The 24,098-nt window shown below is 47.4% G+C and overlaps 1 protein-coding gene across 1 annotated transcript; it reads left to right on the forward strand.

Annotated features, from left to right (window-relative positions):
* The first annotated feature begins 365 nt into the window (after positions 1-365).
* Positions 366-23,557, forward strand: NAA60 (N-alpha-acetyltransferase 60, NatF catalytic subunit). Its single transcript, XM_074596528.1, has 7 exons — positions 366-515; positions 13,320-13,435; positions 14,915-15,044; positions 16,412-16,508; positions 18,836-19,070; positions 19,857-20,042; positions 20,453-23,557. The coding sequence occupies exons 2-6, from the start codon at positions 13,326-13,328 to the stop codon at positions 20,011-20,013; spliced, it is 729 nt and encodes a 242-aa protein (XP_074452629.1). The 5' UTR covers positions 366-515; positions 13,320-13,325; the 3' UTR covers positions 20,014-20,042; positions 20,453-23,557.
* The last annotated feature ends 541 nt before the right edge of the window (positions 23,558-24,098 follow it).

Here is a 24,098-nt window from a genome sequence, read left to right on the forward strand (position 1 = left end):
TTTCCAACTGAAATATCCTATTCTATCCCATCGCACTTTGTAGAAATTCAAAGACAAGGAAAAACGCTTAAAAACGTCTAATTTCGGGGTTAAAGTCGTTAATCGGCATTGAGCCTCAGTGCCCCTTGTAGTCTAGGACTGGGAGGGGGGGAAACTGCGGGAGAGGCCCGCGCCCAACCTGCGTCCTGTTCCCCCAGCGTTTGTGCTTGAGGACGCATCGCTAATTGTAATTATCTCCTTTAATTAGCCGCTGTAGTTCCGCGCGCTGCCCACGTGGCCGCAGGGAGCCGAGGGGGGATTTCCTTCTGCGCCTGCGCGGGCTGCGCCGGTCACGTGGTGGCAGCCAGCCTATGCGGAGGTGTTTTGCTACGAGGTGCTTCCCCTCAGGGGAAAGGAAGTGCTCGCCGGTGTCCGCCGCGGCCGCCGGTCCCTCAGCCCTTCTCCTCCTTCTCCGCCGTCCCGGTATGCTCTGAACTGTCCCGCCCGCCCCGCGGCGCGTCCGCCGCCCCTCCGAGGTGAGCAGAGAAACGCGGTGGGGGTCTCCGTCGCCGAGCCGGGGGGGGAGGGCGGGGTTGCCATGGCGACCTGCGCCCGGGACAGGCTTAGGCCCGCCCCCCGTCCCTGCTCCTAGGCTGGTCTGTGATCCTCTTTAAATCTGTAATTATGTTTACTTTGTTGAGTTTGAGCTGAGTTAGCCTGCTCGGTATCCGTTATAGTCGATCCTGTCTTTGTTGTGCTACAACACCTCCCGGTATCAGCTCGCCCGTGCTGGGCGACCGTGGCGAGCTCCTCTGAACCTTGGCCCCTTACTCTTGAGAACGTGGCTGGGTGTCTGGCTTTTTACTGACAGATATAAAGAGGTGTGAAATATCTGTAACTATCTCAGACCACAGGCTTTCCTTTCTAGACGTGTGGTTTTTCCCTCTGTGTTCTGATAATTCCCAATATCCTATATTGACTGTTGCAAAGCAGCAAACTAATCATAGAATTACAGAATTTCCTGGGTTTGAAGGGACCTTTCAGATCATAGAGTCCAACCATCAACTTAACTCTGTATTCTCAGGGAACTCGCTGTGAGAGCCTGGATTTATTTTCTCCCCCATGCAGTGGTTAACACAAGTTGTAAATGTTTGCCTTTCTCTGGCCTGCATTCCATTTTTTTATCTACTGATGTACAGGCTTTATCTCCCACTTTATTAGACTTCTGGCATCGTGAGAGCTTTCTACAACTGCGAACAGCTTTAGATTTTACCGTCCTGGAAATCTGTGCTCTGTGCCAAAGGGTCATCAATTTTTGTTGCATATCTATTCATCTCTTCTCCCATCTAGTTTTTATACATCTGCTGAATGGATTATAGGTGGAATCTCTTTTCACTATGGATTCATCGTAGATTTGCTTCCTTTCTTTTAATCTGCCATAGGCTCTCCTTAGTCCAGTTTAGTTTTCTCAAAAGCCTTTATGGGGGACACTTCTGGTAGCTTTTTGGGAGTGCTAATGTATGGTGTTTTGTTTTTTTTTTAAATAAATCAAATGACTGCATGAATAAAGTCTAGCAGATTTTTCAGAAGTGAGGTTCTTTTGAAAAAGAGCTGGTGGCTCTCTCCCAGCACGTTATAATTAGAGTGTTAACTCTTCACGTACAAGATAACATTGGAGCAGCCTCACCCCTATCAGAAGCAGCGGTACTGGGTGCTGCCTGGTGCCAGGCTTTTAAAGTAGATGGTTTTAATCTTGCAGGTTAAAAAAGTAGTTCTGTTATGTCTTGTGAACTGGTGCTTTAATTAGTCTTTTTCTGCCTGGTAGCAAATAAAGCAACACACAGTAGTGTGTAAAGTGTTGTTCTCATACGTCATTTTGTTCTTTGAAGTAGCTGCTGCTGTTGTTTCTCTCAGCTGGTTGCTTGATGTATTTAAAGCGAGTTGACTTAATGTGTCTGAGCAATTGGTAAGCAGCTGTCCTGTGAATGCCCTCTTAAAACCTGTGGCATTTTTAATTTTCATTTCTTTTCCTAAACCAGAGTTGTAGCGTTGTGTCTTTTGGTATCTGGGTAGGTGTCAGATGTCATGAAATGTTGTGGGAACCACCAGCAGAATTCAGAAAAATGGTCTTTTGTAGTTGGGAGCTCAATGAGTCTTTAACATAGTGTGTGTGTGTTTATTTTTGTTAATGAAGTCTGGTGCTTCTTTCATGTCTGTTATTTCTTTGCCAGTAAGGATGATCATTATTTGCATGTGGGGGTGCCTTTTTTTTTTTGTAGATTTTTTTTTTTTTTGAGGGGGTGTTATAAATGTAGGTATCAGGGGAGTATAGTCTGATAAGTCAGTGCTGATATCTTACCCGTTGTCTGTTGTGAACTGGTCCTTTCGTCCTCCCTCTTCCTGGTCATTTTCCACGTCTCTGCCCCCCACCCCGGCCACTCCCAGTGTAACTTATGGAATGAGCAGGAGCAGGTGAAACTGTGTTGCAGAGGCTGACTCTCGTGATGACAGCGCTGTTGTAAATACCTGAGGAATTACAGGTACCACCCTGGGGACTTCCTTGTAAGTGGTTTGCGGAGTTGATTCAGACATCCTCACGGCTCTGCCTTCCTGGTCATCACAGGCTGCTGGGCTGGCGGCAGCCTTTGGTGATGGACAGGAATTTGCTGCAGTGACTTGGTGCCAGCAGCTGCTGTTAACACTTTGTTCCTCTGATATTAAGACATCTTCTTTTAAAGAAACAATTGGGCTAAGCTGTTCAGTGTAGTAGCAGAGAAAGTTCTGTCTTGTCTGAGCACCTCTTCTACAAACTCAAAAATTAAACGCTATCTAAAATCGTTATTAGCCTGGTATCACTCCTGTCTTCCTGGTTTTTTAACCAGTCACAGCCTGTCTGATGGCATCAGTGCAGGGTGTTGCAAAAAGATTTAGAGCTTCATGTCTCACACTACGTCTCCCCACCCACACTTGCCTACTCGCAGAAAGGTAGGAAAGGGATCTGCTCAGTTTTCCAGTGTTGGCTTTTAATTTCTCCTTTTCAACTTATTACTGTGGATGTAAGAGCAGACATCTGTGCCAGAATCCATCTCAAATGTTACTAGCTTAAAGCAGTAGCAGTGGGGTTTTTGAGTCGAACCTGGGTGTCTCATGCTGGAAAACACCATTGAGAAAGAAAAGGAAAAGGAGCCATGTCAGCTCAAATTTTGAATTCGGGATCTTGGAGAGAAGTGAGTTTGGGGTGCTTGTCTGCCAACTAGGCAAGGAATGTTCTTTTCAAGTTTTTTTGCTTGTTTTAAAGCAGCTTGTTTTTAATAGCATCTAAAAAGTTACTTGTTAGTGTCTCCTATAACGATGTAGGCGGAGGGACTGAGTTTTATTGACAGCTGTGTTGCTGCTCAGTAATGAGGACAGTGTCTAGGAAATGGAGGCAGGCTCAAATTCCCCTCTCCCCATGTTTGTACTACACTAGGCTGAATTTCTAGCCTTTTTTTTAGTCACTACACACATTTTCTGTGTAGCTGTTTATTCTAATTTGGAAATGGCAGCAGGCCTGCATGTATGATGAGTTGTTTGGGGTTGTTTTTTGTTTTCTGGAGGAACAGCTGCCTATTGGAAACTTGCCGTGTTCGGCATTTGCAAGGTCTTAGATCTCTCCTCTAGCGAGCTTCTTGTTGTAAATGTACCTCTATTGTGACCCTTTGGTTTTAACTCCCCGCAGTGCTACTGTCACAAAGCAGATTTTCTCTTCCGAGTCTTAGCAAGAAAAGATTTAACAGCGAAACCCTCTTAGAGATTCTTGTTTGCCATTCCCTGGAGGAATCGCTGTATCTGGGGCAGCAGGAAGCTGTGCCTTTTGCAGTACGCTTTAGAGACACTTTATTCATGTACCAGCTCTGCTGAAATCTACGGCTTCAGTAATGTATCTAGAGTTATAGGGTAACAGAACAGCCCAGAAAGTGACCCGCATGCAGAACATTAACATTTCTGCTGCTGGAAGGCTGGCAAGTCAAACTTTCAAGTGTGCAGAGGATCAGGGATACAAGTACAAAAGGATTTCACTAACAGTAAGTGTTTTCATTTTGAACAAATAACCGCTGCTTGCTGCGCAGGTAGAATTACATTTTTGCCTTTTCATTTCTTCATATCCTTTTGGGGTCTGTTTCAAATCCTGGTCCTTCATGGCAGGAGGCCAAATTGATAATTGCTGTAATTCTGTGATTTGGCTTTCAGGCTTTTAGTCTTGTGGTGTGCACACCTCAGTCTGGGCATAATGGGAAATGAAGTGCTGAGCTGGGGACAATGTGCGAGTGTGTTTCTTAGAATGATGTTGTCAGAATTTCAGAGCTGAGGGAAAATTGGCTGAGCAGCGTGGGGCAAGCCTTTGGGAGGAGGGCTGAATGCCAGGACGGGTTTTTCCCAGGTTGTGTGCGACAGTGCTGCCTTTCTGCCTGTCCGAATCCAATGTGCTCTAGCCAGGCTCTTGTAGATACTCCACACGAGGAGGGTTTAATATCAGATTTACTTGTTTGGTGTATTTGATGTTAAATGGGATTTTGATTTAAGCAGGGTGATACAGCAGCATACTGAAATTGCAGCACAAGCATAATACAGCGTTTGCAGTGTACAGTTGAATCCAAATACAAACATGATGCCCGTTACTGGTCTCTCTATGCTTTCCGTCGCAGTGATCAGTGCCCACAGTGGTTGGGAAGGAATATGCGGATTGAAGCCAGCTCAGGCCCTTTGTTTACTTCAAAGTTTACTTTATTAATTGCCCAGTTCTTGTACTTTGGGCTCAGCCATATGCTCCCCCCATGCTGGTCTGGCTAGCTCAGGAAGACATTATTCTTTGTTAACTGTCTCGTGGCACCTGACGATTCACTGGTGCAGCTGTCTTTCCTAAACCCAAGGTTACCCTCCAGCCTCCCTGACACTGAGATAAATTCAGCTTTCTTCCCCAAGCTCACTGTTTTTTGCACTACTCCACTGCGGGGGTGTGCTGGTCGAGCATGCTGCCCCGGACAGGTTTACTGGAGAAGAAAGTACAGGCACTGACAAGCTCCTTTCTCCAGAGTGGTGTCCCCGAGAGAAGCTCATTAGTACTCGGGGTGTGCTTTGGAGGCAAATGGAATCTGCATAGCAAGGCTGGACTAATGGCATACCTGAGGGCAGTTTTGTGCACAGAAGGAAGCTGATACTGAAGGAGTTTAAATAATGAGGACCTCAAAGTCTTAAGTTTGTGTATGTCCTTGATTGAGCAGGGGTTCACGAGGGGTTCTGAAGTTGAATGCTTGTGGTTCCACTGGAAATTACAGCAAAATGTAATGCCTGGATCAAAAGGCATTGTGGACTATTGTGAAATAGCGTAATCTTAACATCGGAGCCTGTTTTCCAGCCATATTATTACATTATTTTCAGACCAAGGCACAAAATCAGTCACGTTGTCCTAGATTTCCCAGTAAGTGTCTCGCTCACTCCAAGCACCTGCTTCTGCTAATGAAGGGAACGAAGTGATTGCAGTTTTGAGCAGCATTCCTATGGGATGTGATGAATGGTACAGGCATGGAAGTAAAATGATCACTGTTCTGCTCGTGATTGTGAACTCCAAGCTCCGTTGGTTTGCATAACATACCAGAAACGAGGAGAACCACATCTTCTGGGGTTTATTTATTGTTTGTCCTAAATGAACCTGTATGGGATTCCTAGAAGGAGCAGGAGCATTAAATGGGGTAAGTAGAGTGTTACAATTAGCGTATAGAGGTTTCCTTGCATTGCGCACACAGCAGCGGTGATTGTGTTGGTGCAGACAGCACGTTTAACACCCCAGCTTTCCACTTGTGCCTTTGGGTGCAAAGGAACTCATCTGAGCCCAGGTGGGGTGAGGAGATTTGCTCCTGACTGACATTGCATGGGACCATGGGGCTGAGCAACTTGATCTAAGTTGGGTTAAACCCCAAAGGGTCCTTCCAACCTCATTTTTTTTTATTCTATGGCTGGACTTGAAATAGTACCTAGGTGGTATCAAGCCAACAAGTATGTAAATATCTCTAAAAATTTGACTCCTATTGTGTTGATGATGTTACCCTAAGTCATAGAAGCGCATCTCTGAGATTCTTAGTAATGAATTCATGATGTTTTCAAATACAGTTGCAATTTTATTGTATTAAATAATAGGAGCTTGGTAACAGGGGTGTCTGTGTGGAACATTCCCTGCGAGACCAGTAACCTAAAACTGCCGTAAGCTTAAAACGAAATGCAGATGGGAAATCTTTACTGCTTTGTTGGAATTAGACCTTTGGCTGGTTCAGATTGAAAGGTTTAATGTAAATTAAATCCCCAGTGCCAGATGGCACAAGGTAGAGAGACATAGCTGTGAAAACTCCCGCTGGTGCTCTGGAAGTGATACTCCCCAGACAATAGCAGAGTTCGTGTCGGTTTTGAGTACCGTGTTGCTCAGCCACAGCTAATGTGCGCCTGTCCTGCATTTTGAGTAGCTCTTAAAATTCTGTCTGGGCTTTCTCTGATCCTATTTAGTTAGAAGTAAGAGGATGCCAGGTGTCATTAATTTTTTTTACCCCTGGAAGTCTTGTCTTGCTAGGATTTGAGGACTGTCCACACAGAAGTTGGAAACAGGGATTTGGTGGCGACACTGGGGCAGCACCTCTGGTGAGAGTACCAGGTGTAGAGAAATCCAGCTCCAGCCTGCTCTGTGTGCATGCAAATCTTGCAGGGAGTATCTGCTAGCCAGTGTTTGTGCTGAGCAGATGGTCTGCTCATGTAAAGTAAAATACAGCTACTGTGCATATGTCCATCGCTCAAGTGCTGGGTAGAGAAACATGCAGTCACAGGCAGAGGGACGTGACCTGACAATGGGAGGAAGAGCCAACTCGCATGCCTGCTGCCTTTGCAGAACAGACTTGTTCAGCATCGGTGCAGATCCTCACGCCTGGCCCATGCATGGAATGTGCTTGATAGTTGTCTGGAGGAGCTTAATCTTTTCCTTCTGTGGAACAACAGCAGATAATCCTTCTCAATAATCTGGCAGGAGTGTGCTTGAAGAAAGTGCTTTGAATTCTGGGAGGTGAAAAGCTTGAGCCCAAGTAAATAAGGGTCAGTTTAATGACGGAGGTGCCTGCAGTAGTGGGGTGGTTGGCCATGTGCCTTTCAGTGCAGCTCTTCCTGAACTGTAGGATCACTTTACAAAAAATCCACTAGCCTGCCAGGGCTTATTTTTCTTTATTCTGTCCTGCAGGTTTGCTTCTTTCTGTTCAGAATGAATTGATTTCAATTAGCATTTAAATTGGAAAGTAAAAGATTTTGATGGACTTTAGTCTGGCTTTGTTTCTGCAAGTGAAGAAGATTCCTTCATGTGTGTTCTTGTGTGAACGATTGTAGTTGGTATTCATATAGCTTTGGTCTTAGATTACCTTGCTTTTATTCTGCCAGGAAATTCAGTGATATTTGTTGCTAGATGATAAAATTTTTATTTGGGATTTTCATGAGTTTATCTGGATGGAAGTTGAAGTCCAAATAAAAATTCATAAAACCAGAATCATATGATTGCTCATTGCTCAAATCCAGCTCCTTTTCTCAGGATGCACAAGGCAGAAACATCATTAAAACATGTCTAATAGTGCTAAACAAGGGAAATCTAACTTGTTGAACCACTTGGCCAGGCTTTTGTAGGTATGGAAGTGCTTTAGGGATTTTCAAAAGCATTTATGCAGCTGCCTGCCAAATTCTAGTAAGCATCAGGCTTTATCTTGCATCTGAACACCCTGTTGGATTAAGAGTGCTGATTCTGTGCGAGTACCTCAGTTTCTCTAGAAAGATGGTATTGTGTAGATTTTCCTCACTTTTTTTTTTTTCCGTACAAGAGATCTAAGAAGAAAAGAAAATATCCTGCTCTTGAGAAAGTCTGAGTTGAGGTTTCTTAGCTGTGAAGCATGTAGTTCAAGTAAAGAAACTGTCCCTGCACCTTGTAGCTAACCTAAACTCAAAACAAGATCTACTTTTGCATGGTACAAACTGGAAGTGCTGTTGGTAGGAATATGTCAGTACCTGTACTCAGCTCATTGTGCCGAGTGAACATTGATAATTCACGGAGTCTCAACCGTTGCTTGGACTCATGCTGTAAGCTAAAAGCTCCTCTGCCTTTTAGACAGAATTGTTAAATACTGTTCTTTAGCTTATTAAAGTTAGAGCTTATTGACGCCGAGACTTATGACATTATTTTTTAAATAGTAAGTTTAGCCTTACAGTGTGCTTTAATTTTACATTACCTGTTAAGCTGGCTTATTTAGTAACGTAATTACTATTGCTTTCATCCTACTTGCATTACTGCTAAATATTTGTAATGAGTATTTGACAGGTTTCTCTGCAGCTGCCCAATACACCTAAGGCCAAAACGTTTTGCCAGATTTGTTTCAATAGGGCAAGGCAGAAGACTAGTAGAAATGCTCAAAACCTTTATACTTTTCTGTAGTTTTTTTGAAATTAATTTGTTGTGTGTTAATATCTGCAGTTTTTAGGTGGGAAAGGGAATTAAATGCTCAGCTTCTGGTTCTACTCACTGCGAACTTCGGTATTTTGGAAAAGGGTGTCCTTGGAGCTTTTTTCACATGTTTAACTGCACGATCCCTTCATAAGCATAAAGCGTTGGCTCATTTTTTGATTGCCATAAGTGAGTGTTTCTCATGTTGACAAAAGGGTGAGGTTGCTGTGGCCTCCTGGGTCGAGAGGCAGTGGATGATGTTAACCATGCCGCTTCCCAGACCATGGCTATCACATGAACAAAGACTGACACCTGAGAAAAAGATAATAAATAAGGTAACTTCACTTTGGGTTTCAAATATGGCTGTGGACCTCCTTCTGTTAACTCTACATGGCTGGAGTCTATGATACAGTAGCTGGTGATACAGTAGCCTTGAACAGCAGTGGGGTGGAAGGCACCTCAGGCCTTACTGATACCGACTGAAAAAGAACATCTGGTTCCCTCCTTACTGGAATAACGTAGCTAAGTTTTAAATGCTTTGTAAGCAGATGGGTTAGACATCTGCTGGGTTTAGTTGGATAAAAGGAAGTCTTGAGACATTGTATCCTTGGGTAGAATAGGTAGGGAGAGATGCTAAAATAAGCAAGTTTTGTGAGAACAGGAGTTGCAAACTAAGCCAAAAGACAAACTGAGTATGTGCAAAGATCAAATTCAACCAGTGGACACGGTGAGGAAGACTATCGATGACCACCAGAGGACCCTGGAAGACCACCAGTGGACATGGATGCGCATGAGTCAAGGACATTTACATATATTAATGAGTTCTAGGTGATAGTATGAATGTGTTAATCATTTCTGGGAAATGTAATTAATATGTATATTCTGATTGCTTATAACCTTTGTAGTTGAACAACTCTGCACGCACACTAGGTGGAGTGATCCTGTGTGCACCCAGTGCTGCAATAAAGAATGCCTGCTTTCTAACACTCCAAAATTGAGTCTTAGAGAGTCCATAATCACTGGCTTACGGTATCACCTACGCTTTGCTTCACAGCAACCACCACTTGGTCTCAAAGGTCGGAACTCGGTGTTGTCAGTGTTGCTGCAGCGAGTGGAGCTGTGCTACCGCTAAACACCTGAAGGCCCTTTTAGCTTCCGTTGAGTCCTAGGGTTGTATTTAACACTGATACCGTTGAGGTTTTTTTAAATAAAATTCTTTATGCTTCCAAACAGATCTTTTGTTCTCTAAAACCAAGTTGCCTCTGAAAGTGATCCCTCGTCCCTGTGCTAGCTGAGGCTTTTGTTCAGGACTCCCGCTCTGCTAATTGCAGTGTGCCACAGGCTGTGCAGAGGGGCAGCACCGGGGTCTTGGGTGTTTGCCCAGGTGCCTGTGAAGAGCCAGAGGCTGTCACCTGGGTATGAAGAGAATTGATTGCCTGGGATTTCTTCTCCTTTGGTGTTAGCAACCACTGACCGCAGCTCTTCCGGCAGCGGCAACTGGCCAGGGAGGAAGGTGCACATGTCTGCTCTCCTAAAACCTTGTGGCAGGACACAGTGCCAGGTGGCTGTCCTAAATGTCCTTTAAATGTGCAGGAGCATCAGGTTGGATCACATAATGCAAAGTGGATGGAGTGAGTTCTTGCAAACACAGCCGGTTTGTGTTTGCTGGGAAATGGCTGTCTGAATTTGAGGGGAGGGGAATTATCCTGTTCAACAAAACAGTAATGGATTATTTTTTTAAAGGCTGGCTTCAGCTACAGGATAATGCATAATGCTTGCCTAGCTCTTTGAGAATATAGTGTTAAATAAACATGAACTAATCCTCGCAAGAATGCGTCCTGTGCTGGCTCTGCCTCTCCTGCAGCAGCTGCTGGCTAGGTCTGCTCCTAGGCCTCTGTCTTTCCTACTCATTAGCAAAAGTACTGCTCTATGATGGTTGTTTCATTTATCTCTGATTTATTAATGCTGAGAGTATTGACTGAGAAAGGGTGTTGCCTTACAGGGGCATTGAAACTTCTGAAGAAAAATAAAATGTATGAGCAAGAGCATTGCTGTTGCAGACCTGAGTGCCGCTTAATGCTCACTAACGAAGCGATGTAGCCGGGCTTGGATCTTCGCCATGGCCGAAGCAGCTCTAGCTGTACGTGCCTGCTTGCTCCTCCTCACTCCTCCCTCCTTTTTTTTTCCGCCGCTGGGAAGCCTGTCTTATGCTCCCCGAGCTTTTGCCAAACAGTCCTGGCCTACAAACGATTGTTTTGCCCTCGCTTTGTGATCTTGTGGTGGGTCAGCACTCTGAAATGGCTCAGCAACGGGTCCAGTGAGGGTGGGAGGATGGGACTGGGGCCCACACCACTGTGCATCAGCTACCTCAACCAGCAGCGGTGCAGATCATATCAGCCACAGCGAGTGAACGTGCCTTTCCTTTGGGGCTCCACAGGGTAAAGTTAAAGCATGTTAAAAGGTCACCAGGGGCTGGTGGTGGAGAGCATGCTTTCTGTCATGACGGTACAGGGGGCTTGAGCCACTTCTAGGAGTGTAAAATCAGTTTTAAAAGCAGCAAGGAGTACTGGTTTTGTGGGTTTCCTAGGTGCTTAAGTTGTTTTGAAACTAGCATCTGGACTGGTTGTGAAAGCTGTAGGCTGCTTGGTAAATATGCAGCCACAGTCCTAGAACAGGCTGTGAAATAGCTGTGATTCTTTTTAAGGACTTCTTTGGAGAAGAACAAGTGATCCATATCAATATGCAGGTCCCCTCAGATGCCCTTCTCAGGGAAATATGTAGGACAGTCACTGGGAGGGAAGCTGTGTCTGGGAAGGATCGCTTGCTTGAGGAACCCCACCGTATTTCATCTTTTTCAGAAGCTGTAGGAGAACGTCCTTGGACCCTTGCTCCATTGAAGCATTTTGCCATTCTTTCTGTTGCCATGGGAAAAGGGCTGGCAAAGATTTATGTAGATAATAGTGGACCTTAATTGTGTCCTTTCTCCTGTTGATATATTAGCTGTTTGAGGTGTTCCAGGTTGCACACAGACCAGTGCAGAGTTCCTCCTTCCTCCCTGGGAGATCTGGGCCAATGCAGTGTAGGGGCTTTATGCTACTGTCCAGGACGGAGAGGTGGGAGTTCACACTGCTCTAGCTGGTGCAAAGGAGTCATATGACGTGTGTTGCAGGGAGAGTGACAGACTCAAGGGTGAACATTATTCTCGTTAGCAGTGCTAATTACCTCTCTTTCAGCACCGATGTTGAGTTCCAAGGACCCTGGCATCTGGGGACTCACTGCTCTCCGAATAGCATCACGTTGTGCTAACTGGGAGTTGCTTTCTACCAGTTCATCAAGGGGAACTGTAGAGAAAAGCTGGCTTATGTACCTTAAAAGAGAAATTTGAGGATGGAATGTGGATTTTATGGCTTAACCTGTTTTTTCTTAGGGGTACAGCAGAAAGGGGTGGTTCCAAATTTTTAGGAGAGCAATCGGCGCACAGTTGTGTGCTGTCAAAACACATCAAACTGGGATCATTGCTATGCCTACTCCTTTTGTGTGCCTTTGCCAGTTACAGAGTGTATTACGGAGGTGATGTGAGTTTTATGTTAAAACTGTTCAAATGGCATATCCAGTTCAGTGGGAAGTGTGTTTAAATCTTGAGTCTGTGAGCTTCAAAGCAAGAGCATGGGAGAGATGAGCATCCCGTTCAACAGGAGGGTGTACACAAGCACTGCTGCGTGCAGCTTTTCCTTATAACTTGGTATTTCAAAACCAAGATTTGAGTCTCTTAAAATTGGGAGAAGAAAGCAAAAAGGAAACCAAACAACTTTTTAGTTGAAGGGTGGGGTTTTTTTCTTTGAATCTTGGTCTGGTTCTTTGACCTGGGTCTAGGAGGGCTGGAGTGAGAGGGACAAAGCTGTGGATGGAGAACTGCAGGCGGCCTGTGAAAGGGAACAGTCCTGCAGCTGCCCTGTCTCTGCCTTGTTTGCTCTGTGTGCTCAGTGTCTCGCAGAGGCCTTTGTCCTGCCTAAAGCCTGTTCTCAAGATCTGTTCTTCATTCATGCGTCTGCGCTACAAATGCTTTTACAGCCACGTTAGTTATTGCTTGCTGCTTTCCCTCTGGTACCTTGTTAAAAAAGGATGAAGATGTTGGAGCAAGTGTCCTATACGTGGGTAGCAGGATTGTGGTAATGTGATGGTGAAAGAAAAGGGTATGTTGGCATTTCTGTATTTGAACGCACTCTGCTGGGCTGGAAAACCAGCCCTCGTGGAGTTGTAGCACGTAGGAATGACGGGAAATGAAACTAGATCTCATTTCACCAGCATGTTAAGCAAAATTAACATTTTAAAGAATTTGAATCCCCTGCATACTACTAACTGGAGATGACGGGATTGTGTAAGAGGACTTTATAAATGTTCTAGCAGTGTTTCCTTTGTAAGCTATTTGTTCAGTTTTGTTTCAAAAAATATTGGTCCTGCATCGTGAGGTAACACTCAGCGCACTGGCTGAGTTGGCTTATTTAGTGTAGCATCCTGAGCTCTTTTTGGAAGTGCCGCATACTCCTTCACATGCGGCATCACTGGACTGTGCTCGCAGGGCGCGGGGTGGGTACGGATATGGAGCTGGCAGGGTGGGTCAGGCTGAGAAATGAGCTGTGCTTATCCTGTAGGCAACAGGGCTTTGAATTGCTTCTCAGGTTAATGTTGCTAGGTTTTGCTTCATCTCTCTTGAAAACTTGTTCTGCTGGGAAGAACAACTTCAGTGATACTGAGAACCTCCTGCTGCCTTTGCACAGATGCCTGACTGAAGCTGGGAATTGGAATCTGTGTTTCATCCTTCTTAATGTGCTTTCTTTTCCTGCAGGCGTGAATGACAGAGGAAGTGCCCCCGACTGCACTTACGGACGTAAACCTGCGTCTTCTCTGCCACGATGACATAGACACAGTGAAACAGCTCTGTGGCGACTGGTTCCCAATAGAGTACGTTACTGGTTTGGGGTGTGAGGCAGCGGGGATCTAGAAGCAAATGGTGTGAATCTGCAGTGGTCGGGTTCAGAGCTGACACTAAAGGCTCTGCAGCCATCTGGGCTGTTGCTAAGATAGCAGCAGGTTCTGAATCTTGTGTGCACTGTGGTGGTGTTCCTGTTAATGGCCCTTTGCTGCCTGTCCTGCAGGGTCTTAAAAGTCATCAGAAAGTTCCTGTGTGCAAATCTTGGCAGAAAAATGGGCTTTGTAATTAAAGGGGTGGATCAGCTTCTTGGGAAAGACTGTGTATGAGATGGGGAAAGGAGCACACCTCCAGGAAAAAGGATAGCATCCTTGTGAAAACAAGCTGTGTTCTGGAGTGTGTACTGAGAAAGCGCCCTCAAAGCTGAAGCAAATCGACATGGAGCAACTGTTCCTAAGGGACTGTCCTTCTGAACGGCCCAGGGAGAGACTGAACAGGACTTGCCTGTGTACTCAGTATCAGTGTTGGTCCCAAAGCTCTGGCAAAGATCTGGTTTAAAGCTGATCTCAGTCTGTCGCAGGTCAGTCCCGGGCCCCTGTTTGGTAAATGCTTGTGTCTGCACAAGCATGGGAATAAGGAGCTTTTCTGGGGAACAGTGATAGCTTTCTAGCTTAAAGCATCCAGCAAAATTACAGCTGTAGACTTCAAGGATTTTTTTTTCTTTAGCTTTGTTGACAAGGTTTATAGAGGATTTTCGCGGATTATAATTAAGATTGCATAAAATGTAACAAACCAGCAAAAGCATTCATAATATTTTGAATTTGTAGATTTCTTTCAAACACAAGGCATGCTGAACTCTCACTTTGAAATAAATTAGTGTAAGCTAGTTTCCCTTTAGTAGCTGCAGAAGGGGGAGGAGAGCTGGAGGCTGATGATGTGATTTTTTTTTTTGTACCAGTATGCAGTATTTTTTTCACATGTGTATCAAATTAATGAGATCCTTACGCTCTTAGATGAGGGCAGATGGATCTTGCGTTTAAAAATAACTTGCTAAAGATGGAAGTGAGAGCTCTGGGCAATGAATGTAAAATGAAAATGTGGTTGTCTTAGCAAAGCAGGAGGCCATTACATGAGCAGTCTGCATTGCTGCTTAGATGTAACTGAAAGAAACCATGCTACCAAATGGGGTACAGCAGCTGTTTGGTGTTCTTTGGTACCATACAACAGTTGGGACAGGAAAGGTGAATAACTTCTTTACCCAGATTTCATGGAATAAGCTAAATTAGTAGCATAGAAGGAGCTCCAGATTGACATATGGCTGAGCTACTTGGCTGTATGTCTTTGCAGAAGACAGCCCTTCCACTAGTACAGCTTCCCTCCCTTAGTCTTGTGCAAAATACATTGGCCTGCAGTTCTAGCGTCCGGCATTTAAAGATGCTGCTGCCCATTTCCAGTGGAGCAGCATCTTAGCTCAGTGTCCCCAGACATTCCTGTTTTTCCTTCCTTCACAGGTACCCTGACTCATGGTACCGAGATATCACTTCCAACAAGAAGTTCTTTTCCCTCGCAGCCACATATAGAGGCTCCATCGTGGGAATGATAGTGGCAGAGATCAAGAGCAGAACAAAGGTGCATAAAGAGGTACGCTACTAAATCGTGCTTCAGTATGAGATAGTCCACCTCTTGCCGTGGTTAACTGCGATGGAACCTGTTTGGGGTATTTCCCCCCCGCTCCATCCAGACATTTATAAGAGTGATCTGGAGTTAATTTAAGAAACCAAGAACGTGCCTATTTCCAGCTAATGGAGCATGGGTGGTGGGATGTGCCTGAACACGTGGGCTGCTCAGCAGCCTGGTACCACAAAGTCTCTTCCTGCTGGGGCCAAGCAGCTGTGACCCGATGGGAAGTGTACTGCCTGATGTGCTGTGCAAAGTCATCACATCATGCGGGTGTAATCCAAAAGTGACTGTGTAGCAGGCCATTTAATTGCTGCCTGGCTGTTTTCAGTGTGCCTGGTCATCTCTGGTGACTGAGGTATGCGCAGCTGTGGGAGAACGAACCTCTTCCTTTCTTATGTAAGGGTTGAACTTCCTTAGCTGTAGTGGGCGAGTCACTCTTGTGACTTCCTGCAGAAATTCCTTCATTTACATGGTCACTGTCTGGAATGCAAAGCAGAGGTAACCAATCTGCAGAAAGCTCAGGCTTCGTGGATAACAGAGGCCAGGAGAGACAACACAGTACAGCAGAGAGGTGAAGAAGAGATGGTCACTGACGACAGTATGGGTTAGAGTAGGGAAACCAGCATAGGCAAGTGGATTTAAAAAAAAAAAAAAAAAGCAGGGGCAATGCAGAGAGAATGTAACTTCTAAAAGACCATCAGTGTTATGATTAAACAATAATCTTAACATTCATAGGAACCGAGAGCGTTGAGCAGCATGGGTCTCTTCACTTTAGCTATCTGGCTTCACCTCAAAGTTAGTCAAAGTCAGAAACTGCATCTTCAGCAGCTCTAACAAAAGGCTCTTGTTCCAGCCAAGCTGAAAGCCAGGGGCTTATTCAGACAGATTGGGCCTGTAGAACATGCTCCTTGTCCTCTACAGCTGTACAGAGATCTCCAGCTGACACGAAGCTCAGATGGAGCATGCAGGCAATGAAAACTGTTGCTGGACTGCTCTAGACACTGATGTGTAACTCTAGAATTGGTACTTTGAATCCTTACCGGTAAAGAAAGCAAATTGTCCCTAAGCCCACAGATAATGTATATAGTAAGGAAACATCATGATTTGTGTTCTGCATCTGGGAAGATGCTATGGAAGTAGGAATAAGCCGTAAGGGATCATGCTTGGTTCTTTTTTTTTCCTCCCTACCTCCTTTCCAGCTTCAGCTAAGACTATTTGGTGAAGTTGTCTGCTATAGCCTTGTTTTCAGATGTTTCCATACAGGATTCTTGCCTTCTCCTGTGCCTCCCCAGGTATCTTACTAAATAACTTGTCATATCTCTACTCAGGATGGAGATATCCTAGCTTCCAATTTTCCTGTGGACACTCAAGTTGCTTACATCCTAAGTCTTGGAGTGGTGAAAGAGTTCAGAAAACATGGAATAGGTAAGATGCTGCTATGTGACAACTCTGCTGCTGCTGTTTGCCATGTGTGACTAGAGGGCATGACTGAAGGAGCTGCACCATTTCACCACAATACCCTTTTGAGAAAAGCGTGTCGGTGATTTATACCAGCCATCGGGAAGGTGATGCACTCACATCTCCTTCTTGGTGCTAATGCAGGTGCACTGAGATGTTTTTACTGGTGTAGGCACAACCATTGTGTTTCTGAACAAATGTTTCTGAAGAGCGTGGGGCTTTGTCCGCCTTGTTCCTAGGGGACAGCTGAGCACACCAAAAACTTGCACTCCTGCTGCTGAGACTGGCTGAAAGTGCTAGGACTTCACCCTGGAGCAGGGTTTGAAGCCTGTCTGGTGGGGACGAAAGGGAGCATATGCTCCCTGGCTTCCGATTTCCTTTCATGGGTATCAGAAGTGTGGTCCCTGGGGGCTTTGAACCTTTCAACTTCAACAGATAGAACAAACGTTTAGAAAAAGACAAAGGGAAGTGGAAAAAGAGCGTAGCTTGGACCTGATTAAATCTGTCAAATGCGTGTAAAAGTCAGCTCTGAATGCCTGATACAACACACAGCATTTTTGCAGCCGTTTGAAAATCCTGCAGTCGGAAGGGCTTATCTCTGTTTAGAGCAGGATATCTTTTGTCATCAAATAAGAGCCCTTCTGGTGCAATTTCAAGCATGATCTATATCTTGGATCTGCAAAAGGAAATAGGCCAGGTTTGGCAGCGTGACCCAGTGTTGCACATCTGGAGTCTCTTCAGTGGATACAGGTATAACTTATTGTCTTCAAGTCCTCCCTTCTCCCCGAGTCGTGTTTAGAAAGGTACAAACTGATAGGATACATAAAGAAATGACCAGAAGAGTCCTCAGTGGGAGCGCTGTATTTAAAACTTGCATTGAAATGCTGCCGAAGATAATTTTTTTTGTGCAAAGAATAAAGCGCACAGAATAGTGTGGTAAAGGTGTCTTCTGCTCTGCAAAATTGTGGTGGTTTTGAGTCTCCTTTCAGTTAGCAATTCATAATTTTTTTTTTTTTTTTCTGGCTCCATCTTGCTGGAATTTTCTCCTTTCAGAATCAGTATTTCCTGTATCTGTTACATGTAGACAGCATGTTGCCGTGCTCTCTCAAAACCTCTGGACTTCCACCTATAGCAAAACAACTTAAAGAAGCTGCTGCTTTTGCTGAGACCTTTCTCTTGAGAGTTTTTCTACTTGCGTTTGAAGCTGAAGTCTTTCATGCAGAAGGCTTTTCACCCCAGGCATGCTTTTAAGCACTAAAGCTCTGATTTTTCTCTGGCAGCCATTAAAAGGCTTTGGTTTCTAGTTCTCTGCTATTCTTAAACCAGAGAGCAGTTGGATTTCTAAGAGGTAGAAGAGTGGAATATCTCATAACAAAACCAAACTGCTCTCCTGTTGATGTCTCTCAGTGTCTTTTTGTGCTTGGCTGATGTAAATTCCCACTAAGTATCAAGTGACTGTGAAGTCAGTGCTGTTGACTTCTGCTCTGAAATCCTGTGGGTCCTGCTCAAAGTCTTACGTGTTCTGGGAATTGTGAAACAGCAGCATAAATTTCATCTGTATTTTGGATTAGCTAAACTAATTCTTTAGCCTGTTGTTACCACACCTGATGGAAGAAGTTCCCCTGCGGGTTCTGCTGGGTCCTTCATGCCATGTTGAGGCGGTTTGGATGAACCTCCAGGTCTTGTCTCTTGGGACTGGAGTATCCTCTGTGCCCTTTTCTGGTTTCACCTGCTGACTAGTGGCTGCAGCAAATCCGGGTTGAATGAGGCTAAGGCTCCCCTCCTTAGAATGGATCTTAAAGTCCTACCAGTTCTTAGATTTTAATTTGAGTTCAGCAGACACAATGCAATAACCTGCTTGTGAAATTCTGTTTTGACGCTCTGCTCTCTTAAATGGCTTTAAAATGTGATGGAACTGATACCATTGGAAATGACTCATTGACCTACCCTAAAGCCAAGCGCTGCTTGGCTGGGGATGGGCAGTATTGTCAGATTCCCGTGTCTGGCTCATCTTTGTGGTTATCGAATCAGAAGTTTGTGTCTTTATAAAATCTGTTTTGTGAAGCCATGCTCATAGGTGTGATGAAATTAATATTAAAACTATGTAGTGTGGTCCTGTTCAATTCCTCGGGAGGGTCTGAGAGAACTGGGTGGGATCTGGGGTCTTCAAGCATGCACAGCAATCGCTGCTTAGACGCTGGGTGCAGCAGATCTCAGCTGGGACCTACGAACCTTCGTACTGTCTCTGACAAGGCAGCTGCACTGTGTGATTCTGCTGTTCCTTCCTTCAACAGGTTCGCTCTTGCTTGAAAGTTTAAAAGACCATATATCGACGACTGCCCAAGATCACTGCAAAGCCATCTACCTGCACGTCCTCACCACTAACAACACAGCAATAAACTTCTATGAAAACAGAGACTTTAAGCAGCACCACTATCTTCCCTATTATTATTCCATCAGAGGGGTCCTCAAAGATGGCTTTACCTACGTCCTGTACATCAATGGTGGACACCCACCCTGGACAATCTTATATCCTTTACCTTCAGTCTGATTAGCAGTGGAACACAATAAGCAGATGCCACACTATGTTTTGGGTTAAAAATGGCAATCTAGCAAAGTGTGACCTGGCTAGATCTAGGGACTGATGCCTGCTCAGATGCGAGTTTAGTCTGAAGCTGAAAGGAAGGTGATGTTAGAGGGATTTGACAGTGACCCACTATCAAGTGGGATGGTACATTGAATTCTAAGTTGGAGCGAGTTTGGTGCCAGTGATGGTGAATGCTGGTGTTAAGTCAGAGTGCTAGGCGTGCTCTGGTTTGTGGTGCAGGATTTCTACAGCAGCACGGCACAGAAGACCTTGGTCTTGTTTCCTGTGGCCCGGGATCCCCTATGACCCTCTCCTGGCCTGGATCTCAGCAGGCTGCTCTCAAACTGACTTTGGGGGTTTATTTCAGGTCGTTGGATCACGGAGAAGAAATCTGATCTTTCCTGAGTGTAGCTAGTCTGTCCAAACCTCTCCAGGCAGGTGGATGGATTGCCATCCCCACAGGAACTTGCTGTGGAATGCAAAGGGAACGGCTTAGAGGAGGGATTTCCCACACAAGTTGGAGCGGTGTTCCCAAATTGCCTTTTTTTATGGTGCAAAGCAGACCTGCTTTTGATAGAAAGGAGCAGGCAATTAATATGAGAAGCAGATCTGTCTGAGTAAACCATCTTTCTTTGTCATGGGGTCTCTTTAGGGAGTGCTAGCCCAGAGTATTTTAAGTTATTTCTGAAGTTACAGTGTAAATCTTGCTCTCCTTAACTGATGGCCACTGACTACCTACAGCACATTGGATCAACGCTAGCCAGCCTGAGCCCATGTTCAATTCCCCAGCGGATATATCGACAAGCCCAGAGCATTCTCTGCAGTCTTCTGCCCTGGTCTGGCATTTCTGCCAAGAGCGGCATTGAATATAGCCGGACGATGTGACTGGATTGGAAGATGTACAAAAAGCAAAGGTAGGTACCTGGGGAAAAGCTCCCTTCTCTGTCCAAGGCCGGCAGTGACGCAGTGGCAATGCCCCACAGCTGCCATCCTAGGGCAGCTGAGAGCATCTCTCTAGCGAGGTGTCCGGGGCATCCTGTGCCCTCTCCAGGCTGTGCTCCAGTCTCCAGCTTGTGGTCCTGTGCTCCAGTCTCTAGTTTGTGGTCCCTGCTGTCTCCTTTTTCCAGCTCAGTCAGACCAGCTTGCAAGACCCAGAGTGCCTGAGTCCTTCCTCTTTCCCCAGCTCAGTGTCCCAGCCCAGTAACTGGCAGCCTGTTTGCCTGGGTCTCCAACAAGGTCTTCAGGACATTGGTTTCCCAGTGTGCTTGAAGAAACATGTAATGCCTGGCTTCCCTAAGACAGCTGCCCTCTTTTCTTTCTGTAGGATTGTTCTTCCTTTCATCTCCTGACCCATCCGGCTCTGCGCTGATTCCAGTGATGACGGCTCTTGGTCAGTGACCCAGCCCCTGGACAGGACTCCTTGTTTCACAGGTTGACTGAGATTAGGCAGACTTCACACTTGACGGGCTGCAGCCCTGACTTACCCCTGTGGCCTGGAGCCTGCGAACGCTGCCTGGGCAGGCCTGGCCGTCGTGCGAGGCATCTGGCTGTGCCGTAGCTGAGGGCCCTTTGCGTCACCGGTCTGTGTGCATGTTGCACTGTCCCCGTCACTTCCCTTGCCTCTGGTTTGCTCCTATTCGTACACATGATGTAGAGGGGTTCAGCTGCTGCTTCCACACCATGGCTACTGAAAGTAGCGTGAATGAGGTGAATGAATCTGCACTGACCAACCATGTAAATGAGCTGTGAGCGCCCTGGCAGGCTGCTGCTGGCAGAATATACGGTTGTGACCTTGTTGCGGGGGAAGGTGGGAGTGAGGATCCTGTCTGGCTCCTGCCAAGTCAGCTGCTGGTGCTTCCTGGGGGTAACTTCCAGGGAGGGTAACAGCCTCCTGTGAGAAACTACCCAGCCGCGCCAGCCCTCTGGAGTGACTTAAAAAGAAGCATTTAATTAAGGATGCATCAAGTAGAAGGCAGGGAATGAAATTGCTATTTCATAGTGAAATATATATATTATACTGTATAGCTCTTTCTGCCTTTGTCCAAGTTGGAACAGAGCAGGGGAGGGGAGCTGAGGGTGTAGAGCCACTGCTGCAGCCAGAGCCCTGTGGACTCTGCTGTGGAGCCCTTCTCCTCCCCTTGCACGCACCCTCTCATGGCACTGGGGCTGAACTCTTGCAGGGTCTTTAGGGATGAGCTCTGTGCAGGGATCAAAGCAGCTTTTCCTTGCTGAAGAAAAGCTCCCCCAGCTGCTCACTGGCCATCATCTGGGCACCTCGGTGGGGCTGTGCTGGCAGACAGCCTCCCTGCGGCTCCTGTCCTGGCCGCGGGTCCCCCGTGGCTGTGCCAGCCTGGGGCTGTGTCTCAGTTCCCCGGCAGTTAATGTCCAGCCTGCGTGGAGGGCCCCGCTGTTCCTGTGTGCCACGGCCAGGCCAGGCACCCTTCCTGTGCCTCGGAGCGAGGTTGGGCAAACGCTTTGCTTTTAAGGTGTGAGTTTCTGCAGCTCACCCAGCCTGGGCACGGGTCAGAGGTGCAGGTATCCCTGCACCCTGTCGGGGTCCCATTGCGAATCCCCCTTCCCTGCTCAGCGCCGTGTTCCTCATTCTCCTCTTGTTTTGAAACTGGGCCTTGAGCGCAGGAGGCCTAAGCTGTAGCTGGCGCATCGCCTGCCTGTGCAGGCAGGGCCAGCTCTGTCAGCGGCTGTGGGCAGGGCAGCAGATGAGACATGGTACAGGTCAGGCTCAGGCTTAGAAGAGAAAGCAAGCACGTTAAGATCGTGCAGGCCAGATGACCATAAAGTCATTTCAGTGTCTGTAAGCCCCTGAGGTAGGAGTTAGTTAATAAAAGGGTGCAGGAAGCAAGCTTTGTGTGTGGTTCCCGAGAAGGGTGGTTGGAACTCGCTCCCCGCTCTGCCCACGGCTGCCACAGGGCTGGCACTGTGGTGCTGATGCTAGGCTCAGTGGTGGCTCTGGCACAGAAAGCCCCTGTGAGCACAGCTTCCTCCACAGCCCTGGCCAGCCCTGCAGCCTGGGTTGCAGGAAGCAGATTGCTCCAGCCCCAGGAGCTGGCACATAACCACATTTTGGAGCAGCAGGCGGCTGTTCTGCCGGGAGGTGCTTGTCCCTCTTCAGGGCTTGAAGAGGTCTAGCCCAGGGATTAGTCACCACAAGGAAAAACCAGTGTCTCCCTGAGGACAGTCAAGCTCTGAGCTGTTGGAGAGTCCATCCTTGGGAGACTGTTAACCCCGAGAAGCCAGGGCTGACCCCTGTGTGGGCTGTTGGAGCAGAGCACTGCAGAGGCTCCTTCCAACCTATGCAGCTCGGGTTCCCCTTCAGTTTAGGAGCGCAACGGCTCTGTGCAGCCCGCTGTGCAGCAGGCAGGCTGAGCCAGGCTTGAGGGCTGCAGGCTGGCGGCAGAGGATGCGCAATGGCGCAGGGAGCTGCAGGCTGAGCTGGGGCTGGTGCTCACAGCTTTGGCCAAGGTGCCTCTCTTGGGAGTTTTAGCTGGACCGCGTGGTGGAAGAGGAGCTCTGCCACCCGCGGCTGGGGCACTGAGATAGAGCATGGTGGGCTCACAGCCTGCTGCCACCAGTTCCCCTCTGCAGGGCTGCGTGTTCCTGCCTGCTAGTGATGTGGTGGAGCAGCTTGCAGAAGAGCAGGGCAGGTCTGCGCAGCCTTGACTGAGTTGCTCATGGCACCGCAGCCTGGCACTGCCCAGGGGCTCCCCTCCTGTGCTGTGGGGCCACCTGGCTCCTTGGGCCAGGCTGCGGCTGCCACCACCTCATGGTGGGGGCCAGGCTGCCTCCAGCCCAGCAGAGCCAGCTCAGCACCCACCACCAGCCCATGGGGAGCAGGTGTTGCCTTGGCTTTGCCGAGGCACTGGCAGGGAGGCTTTGGCTGTCCCCATTGTCCCCAGTGCTCCTCTCACAGCCTGGCTGGCCCCCCCGGCAGAACTGCTGCCCTCCCTCCTAGCTACAGTGCTTTTCCCAGGGGAGACCTGAAGCACCCTTCCAGCCTCATTTCTTACCCCTTTTTGGTTTTCGGTTGGGCTTTTTTTCCCCTGCTTATCCACTTTTCACTTAAACACAGCTGTTGGTTTATATGAGTTTCTTCAGCAGCTGAAGCCCCTGGTTTTCCTCAGCACTTGCTTCCTCTGGACTAGAATGTTTCTCTCCTGGTTGTCTGGGACTGATGTCTGTACCCCCCCATCCCTCTTTCTGTCCTGCCCGTTACACAACCCAGCTCCACTCCCGCAGCACTTGAGCACGTCCCCAGGGGACCTGTGACTGATCCATGTGTCCTCCTGCCACCCCATCCTCTGAGGTGTCAGCGACGTCCCCGCCTCACGGACCGTTATTTATTGAAGAGCATTGTGCTGCCACCGTCAGCCTCTCTCCAAACGTCTTCAATTAAACCAAACCTCTTTTCTGAGTCGTGTCTCTCTGTGCAGGAGCTCAAGCACCTTCACCTGACCTTGTGCTCTGCTGCAATGGGGGGAGACTGCAGGCCCTCTGCACCGGGGCTGGCTGGGAGCTGCTGCTGCTCCCGGCTGGGGATCCGAGCTCAGAGCTGGCAGCGCGGGGACAGGGTAGGGCCACAGTGGGGACACGGGGAGCAGCTCCTCCAGCGCAGCGCCTGCTGTGTTGCAACAAGGCTCTTGGATGGGTGGAGGATTTTACTGAGGCTCAGCTGAAATACCTCACCCTGCAGGGACTGGGGCCTTGCACAGCCTCAGTGCAGCCGGGCTCCTCACTGGCTGCCCCAGCAGCAGCTACGTTAGGGATGGATCGAAGGCTGCCCCCCCAGCACAGCCAGGGCCCAGGAGGTGCTCTGGCACCTGCAGTGGCGCAGCCACATTCTCCCCAGGCCCCTGCATGAAGCCCTTTGGGTGCATGAGCCATTTTGGAGTAACCCAGCAGCAAAAAAAAAACCTACAACTGTTTGCAGCAATGCAGCTCCCTGAGCCAGCCCC

The sequence above is a fragment of the Larus michahellis genome, chromosome 8, assembly GCF_964199755.1.
Source record: "Larus michahellis chromosome 8, bLarMic1.1, whole genome shotgun sequence".
Taxonomy (NCBI): Eukaryota; Metazoa; Chordata; class Aves; order Charadriiformes; family Laridae; genus Larus; species Larus michahellis.

Coding starts and splice junctions, on each gene's coding strand:
- NAA60 (XM_074596528.1), top strand. CDS start 13,326: ATGACAGAGGAAGTGCCCCCGACTGCACTTACGGACGTAAACCTGCGT. Junction 13,436..14,914: donor GGCGACTGGTTCCCAATAGA/GTACGTTACTGG, acceptor CTTCCTTCACAG/GTACCCTGACTCATGGTACC. Junction 16,509..18,835: donor GTTCAGAAAACATGGAATAG/GTAAGATGCTGC, acceptor TTCCTTCAACAG/GTTCGCTCTTGCTTGAAAGT.